Raw genomic sequence first — 6,354 nt, forward strand, 5'->3', positions numbered from 1 at the left:
GGACGGACAGCCCCTCTGGCTGTGGTGAGGCCGCAGTGCCAGCAGCTGGGGGGGCACCCGCCAGTGTCTCAGGGAGAGCAGCCGCTCCGCCCTCCCGGCGGGGCCGTGGGAAGCTCCTGCCCTCCGCTCAGCCTCAGATTCCTCCCGTGAAAGGGGCTCGGGTTAGGAGATGCTCCTGAAGCCCTTCAGCCAGCCAGCGCTCAGCCACTGCGAGCTGTCGCCGTCACCTGTAAGGCTCACAGCCAGGGGTTACCGGCAGCATCAGCATTTCCTCCTGCGTCGCTCCTCCTTCCTCGCCTGCTAAGGTGCATGCTCTGCCAGGAAACTGCTCGTCGTTAACATGCCTGGAATAGCGTGTGGCAGGACCGAGGGGCTCAGCAAAAGCTCCTCCAGTCGCCCCTCGGAGGCGTGCTCCCCAGCCTGTTTGCTTGTGGCTAGGGCATCCTAGTTATCTTGTGATGAAAGCCACTCAGCGCCCCCCACCCCCACCCCCAAAAAATTCCTGAAGCTGCGGCACTGCTTGACGGGAGGGGAGCCCCTCAACGCAGAGGTGCGGGAGCAGTGGAAGAGGCAGACGGGGCTGGACCTGCACGAGGGCTACGGACAGACGGAAGTGGTGCGTGCAGGGGGCGCAGCTGCGCCCCTGGAGTGTCCCCGTCATGCTTGAAGTCCTTAGGGCGCTCCTTCCCCTGCCAGTAGTTACCAAAACTTCTGAATTACCCGGTCAGGGCTGGCGAGGGGAATTGTGATGGTCCCTTATAGGCTTCCTGTCTCCTCCCACTCAGAAGTTTCAGAGGGTGAGGGGTTGCAGAGGTTCAGAACTGTGCAGCTCATCTTTCTTTATTATTATTGTTGTTGTTGTTATTTATTGATTGATTTTGAGAGAGGGAAACATGGACCTGTTGTTCCATTTAGTTGTGCATTCATTGGTTGATTCTTGTATGTGCCCTGACCGGGGATCAAACCCACAACCTTGGGGTATCGGGAGGATGCTCTCCAAGTGAGCTACCCGCCAGGGCTCCGCAACTCATCTTCCCATCACACTGGGAAGGACCCAGAGAGCCCCAGTGAGGAGTTCATCCAAGGTGCCTGTCAGGTACCTCAGCCTGAAGGAGTGGTCGTCACCTGTGGGCCTCCAACCTGCAGTGCCAGCGGCATGTGGGAATTAGGTAGAAACACAAATTCTCAGAATCCCCCTCCCCAGACCTACTGAGCTAGAAACTCTGGGATGGGCCCAGAACCTGTGTTTTAACAAACCCCAGGTGATTCTGACAAACACTCAAGTTTGAGAACCACCAGTCTAAAGTACTTTAGAATATGAGCTTGCATACTGGGAGAGCTGGTGCTTGCATACTGGGAGAGCTGGTGCTTGCATACTGGGAGAGCTGGTGCTTGCATACTGGGAGAGCTGGTAAAAACCGAGTCCCGGTTGCACTGTCGTAATATAAACAGCTGCTGAAAATGAATCTTTGCCTATTTATATAGAATGTGTTCCCTACAGGGCATCATTTGTGCCAATCTGAAAGGACAGGAAATTAAACCGGGCTCGATGGGGAAGGGAGTCCTGCCCTATGATGTCCAGGTGGGTGACACCGACTGGTTCAAAAAGAATGTTTCCTGTCGTTTTCCACTGACCATTATATAACGATTCCTAACCCATTTTCACTTTGTGAAAAAAAAAACTTAAAGAACCTAAACTGCTTCTTTCATTTTAGATTATAGATGAAAATGGCAACATCCTGCCAACTGGCCAGGAAGGAGACATTGCCCTCGCACTGAAGCATACCCGGCCCTTCTCTTTCTTCTCAGAATATGTGGTAGGAGAATGAGAGCTGCTCTGCTTGAATAGAAGAGCTGGCTAGGGATGCAGACAGACTGGGGCCCAGGTTTACCACCATGTTGGCATGGAACCTTGGGCAAGTCCCAGCCTCCGAGTCTACTCAGCTGTGAAGGGGGGAATAGTTTCTGTCTCCTCGGAGTTTGTGAATATTAAAGTGCGCGGCTAGAAACCGGTGCGGTGGCTGCGGGGGTGGGGGGCGAGGGCCCTAGCGGTGAGAGATTTACTTGTTATACTCTCGGGCCTTCGGTGTTCTATACTATAAACTACCTTCTTAAAAATTCGCTTCTTTGCCCTAACCGGTTTGGCTCAGTGGATAGAGCGTCGGCCTGTGGACTGAAGGGTCCCAGGTTCGATTCCGGTCAAGGGCATGTGTGCAGGAGGCGGCTGATCGATGTTTCTAACTCTCTATCCCTCTCCCTTCCTCTCTGTAAAAAATCAATAAAATATATTTTTTTAAAAAATTCGCTTCTTTTAGAATTAGGATGTGCAGTGTATTAGTCACTTCATGGGCGCCAGGCCCCTTTTTCTGTTCTGACCGAATTAACCCCCCGGTCATCTTTGATTCCTAGGACAATCCAGGGAAAACTGCCGCCACGATAAGAGGGAATTTTTATGTCACTGGAGACAGAGGCGTGATGGACAGCGACGGGTACTTCTGGTTTGTTGGCAGAGCTGATGACGTCATCATATCCTCCGGGTTGGTACCTTTGCCACAGCCAGAGAGTAGCCCCTCGTCAGGGGAGCCTTTGACTCGGTGGCGCAGGCTGTAGCTGCCTTCTCTTCCTCCAGGTACCGCATCGGGCCCTTCGAAGTGGAGAGCGCGCTGATTGAGCACCCAGCAGTTGTGGAGTCGGCCGTGGTCAGCAGTCCAGACCCCATCAGGGGAGAGGTAGCGTGAATGCCGCTAATGAAAGCAGCAACTTCATACTTCCAAGTTCTATCCATTTGGCCACTCTAAAGAGTGAATCCAGAGTAGCATGTAATTCTCTTATGAGGCACATACGTGGCAAAAACGTACACTGGCATCCACATCCCACATGAATTGTGTCCCAAAGGGGATGTATTAGGATTCTTTTGGTGGCAAGTGACAAAAATTCAACTCAAACTGACTTTAAAAAAAAAAAAAAAAAGGAATTTATTGGCTGACCACAAGTGAGGCCTAAGGTACAGCCACACCCAATGGTTCACATGCAGTTGGCAAAACCTAGCCTCTCCATTTACTGGCTCTGCTGCTCTTCATGGTGCCTCCATTTGGGGAGGGGGGGGCCTTTCTACTCAACAGCAGCCAGATATGCACAGCTTCACCACGTCAGGGAAGGGGACGGCTTCCCGGCCAAGTCCCAAGCAATTCCCAGAGTCCATGTGCCTGTCTTAGATCACATCTCTCACCAAAGTGGTCCGGGTGGTGATGCGGACTGGCTAGACCTGGATCAGATGCTGGTCATTGGAGGCAGGAGTTAGAGTCAACGCCCCCAGAGGTTAGGGTAACCCTCCTCAGGAAAGTCAGGGCACTGTTACCAAAAAGGGGGCCACAGATACTGCACAAGCAAGGGCTGCGGTTCCTACTGTATGCACATTGTCATGGCCTCAGAATGTATTTTCTCACAGAAACAATGCAAACAGGAGATGTTGGCCAGGTTGCCAAACAAGCTCCACAAGCCGCCCTAGGACCCGATGACAGGAAACTTGGGGGGTGACTGCAGTGGCTCAGCTCTAGGAGGAAGCGCGTGGGATGGAAGGGAGGTTCCCTTCCTCACAGACGTTTCCTGCACTCAGTAGGGCAACATTTCAAAATCACTTTGCCTGTCAGTATCCTCCCACAGCTCCTTCTCTACCCTCACATGCAATGCCCTCGCAGTGCCCCTGGGTCCCGTACCCGTACACCCTATACCACTTCCACACTCAGGGGGTTCCTTTCTCCAAAATATTGTTCTCCTGCCACCATCTTCTCATCCTCTCAACATAACTGATTTCAGCTGAACTTCAAAAGTAAACACGAATTAGAGTCAATGTGTGAATTAATAATTTAAACTATACTAAACTATACTTGCTAACCCTCATAATTACCTAACTGGTGGATCTTCAATAGCACTCAAAGAGAAGCGAAAAATAGCAGGCAAGCAAGACCTTTCAAAGGTAGCGCAGTCTTCCCCGGATTCCATCTCCCAGCGAACACCATCCCCCCTCACCCTCCCAAGCCCCTTTCACACCACATTCTCCAGAGCCTCCGTGTGTCCCACTCGTGCTCCTAGCGGTGCAGGTTTGATGGAGTGAGAGGGCATCTGTGAGACTGCCATGCAAATACACGTGTGACATGGAAGTAAGAAACCTTCAGCTTTACTGAACCCCTGGCTCACGCTCACAGACCACAGACCGTTCCCCTGGGTCACACCTCCAGCCTCGCTGTGCCCACGCTTGTTCAGACTCGGGAATCTGGCTTCTCCGCACTCCTCACTCAGCTGCTGCTAGCGAACCATGAGTGCTGTGTCCTGATTGGTTCCCAACTCTGGATGTGTCTGAAAACAGACTTAGTGATATCAATTCATTCTCCTCCTGCAGGTAGTGAAAGCTTTTGTTGTCTTATCTGTGCCCTTCAAATCATCTGACCCAGAGAAATTAACTCTTGAACTTCAAGAGCATGTGAAAAAAATAACCGCACCGTACAAATATCCAAGAAAGGCAAGTATAAGTTAAGTGTATGTGACCAAACAAGGGTCTAAGCTAGTAGGTGTATAGATCTTACTAGCTTTTTAATTTTAACTTTTTAAAATCTTTATTGTTGAAAGGATTACATATGTCCCCTTTTTTCTCCTCATATACAGAAGATATGCATTTCAATTTGTTAAGCTCTAGGACAGTGGTTCTCAACCTTGGCTGCACATGAGAATCACCTGGGAATCTTTTTAAAATCCTGACTTCTGGGCCTCATCCTCCGGAAATTCTGTTTCTTTGTTACTAATGTTGTGGCCCCATCCCATAACAAAGAAACAGAATTTCCAGAGGATGAGGCTCAGAAATCAGGATTTTAAAAAGATCCCCAGGTGACTCTAATGTGCAGCCAAGATTGAGAACCCCTGGCATAGAGGGTCTCTTTGCCACACCATAATGGCCTCCCATTTCCCATGAGGTCACAGATAAAAATACTAGTAGCTCCTGTTTGAGTATTTGCTGTAGCCAGGTGCTGCTCCAACTCCTGATCCGCTTTAGATCATTACTTTTTAGATACTGTGTGGAGAGAGTACCACAACCCCCATTTTCCAATGGGCAAGCAGAGGCTTAAAAAGGTTAGCTAACTTGCCCAAGGTCACAGCCAGACAGTGGCAGAGCCAGGACTCAAGCCCAAGACCTCAACTCCGGGTTTCTCAACCTCAGCGTTATTGGCATTCCAGGCCTGATAATTCTGTGTTATGGGGGTGGGGGAAAAATGGTGGCAAATTGTTCCTAAAGATAGTACCTGATTCAGCTACCAGAGTGCTCTTGGGCCTATTATACTCGCAAATTCAAAGCACAGGCCTTGTACAGACAGCTGGGACAAGTCCAATGGAATCCAGTGTCTCATGTTTTGGTGATTAGGTGGAGTTTGTTGAACAGCTCCCGAAGACCATCACGGGGAAAATCAAGCGCAATGTCTTAAGAGACCAGGAGTGGGGACGGACATAGCCGGATGGAGGGAGCGTGAAGTACCGACAGGGCGGCTTTCTGTTTCCTGATGGTTCAGTGACAACTCTCTTATGCGTAAGATTTTTCCTGAGTCTGTGTTTTGTAGTTAGTCAAAAAATAAATAAAAATCTAAATATTGGAAGAATATTGTTATGATAACTAAACCGACACAGGCAATGATTATGACTTATAGTGTTTAAAATTGCAGGGCTCAAATGATTGCTTGGAAATACACAGTGGACAATGAATTTATTTTGTGCCTGATTAAACAAAAATAAAGATTAGAAGTATTCAAAGAGAAATGTTCAAGACAGAATTCTGCTTAACATTTTTATATATTATTAATTCTTTAAGAGGGATTAAAACATTAATGTTTAAGTGAGAAATAAACATGTAATTCAAAAGCCAGTAAGTAAATTTAATTAAGTACTATATTACTAGTTATCATTCTGAAGCAAATTCACTATAAAGTATCTGAAACTTGGACCACTTAAAAGTAATTATTAAAAATAAATTTTTGTTTCTTTACTTTTTAAGACAATGTAGTAACTATTATTCATACACTAGAGGCCCGGTGCATGAAACTCGTGCACTGGGTAGGGTCCCTAGGCCTAGCTGGCAATCAGGGACCATCAGGTCCCCTGTCTCCCTGCCTCCACCTTCCCTTGCTCCCTCAGCAACCCACCGATGCCACCAGTCACCCACCATGTTCCACGTTGCCCCCTGGTGGTCAGCACATGTCATAGCAAGCGATCGAACTTCAGGTCTCCCGGTTGAACTCCGAGGGGACACTGCATTATTTGCCTTTTATGTATATACTAGAGGCCCGGTGCACAAAAATTTGTGCACTCGGG

The 6,354-nt window shown here is 48.8% G+C and overlaps 1 protein-coding gene across 1 annotated transcript in view; it reads left to right on the top strand.

Annotated features, from left to right (window-relative positions):
• The window catches only part of LOC102240990 (acyl-coenzyme A synthetase ACSM4, mitochondrial), a 58,225-nt gene extending 52,244 nt beyond the window's left edge, over positions 1-5,981 (top strand). The window contains exons 10-16 of the mRNA XM_014535854.1: positions 497-616; positions 1,502-1,582; positions 1,716-1,817; positions 2,410-2,537; positions 2,630-2,729; positions 4,400-4,519; positions 5,414-5,981. Coding sequence (XP_014391340.1) covers positions 497-616; positions 1,502-1,582; positions 1,716-1,817; positions 2,410-2,537; positions 2,630-2,729; positions 4,400-4,519; positions 5,414-5,500 — 738 coding nt within the window. The 3' untranslated portion in view covers positions 5,501-5,981. The remainder of the gene's footprint in view (positions 1-496; positions 617-1,501; positions 1,583-1,715; positions 1,818-2,409; positions 2,538-2,629; positions 2,730-4,399; positions 4,520-5,413) is intronic.
• Positions 5,982-6,354: the final 373 nt, after the last annotated feature.

This window comes from Myotis brandtii, unplaced genomic scaffold (genome assembly GCF_000412655.1).
Source record: "Myotis brandtii unplaced genomic scaffold, ASM41265v1 scaffold152, whole genome shotgun sequence".
Taxonomy (NCBI): domain Eukaryota; kingdom Metazoa; phylum Chordata; class Mammalia; order Chiroptera; family Vespertilionidae; genus Myotis; species Myotis brandtii.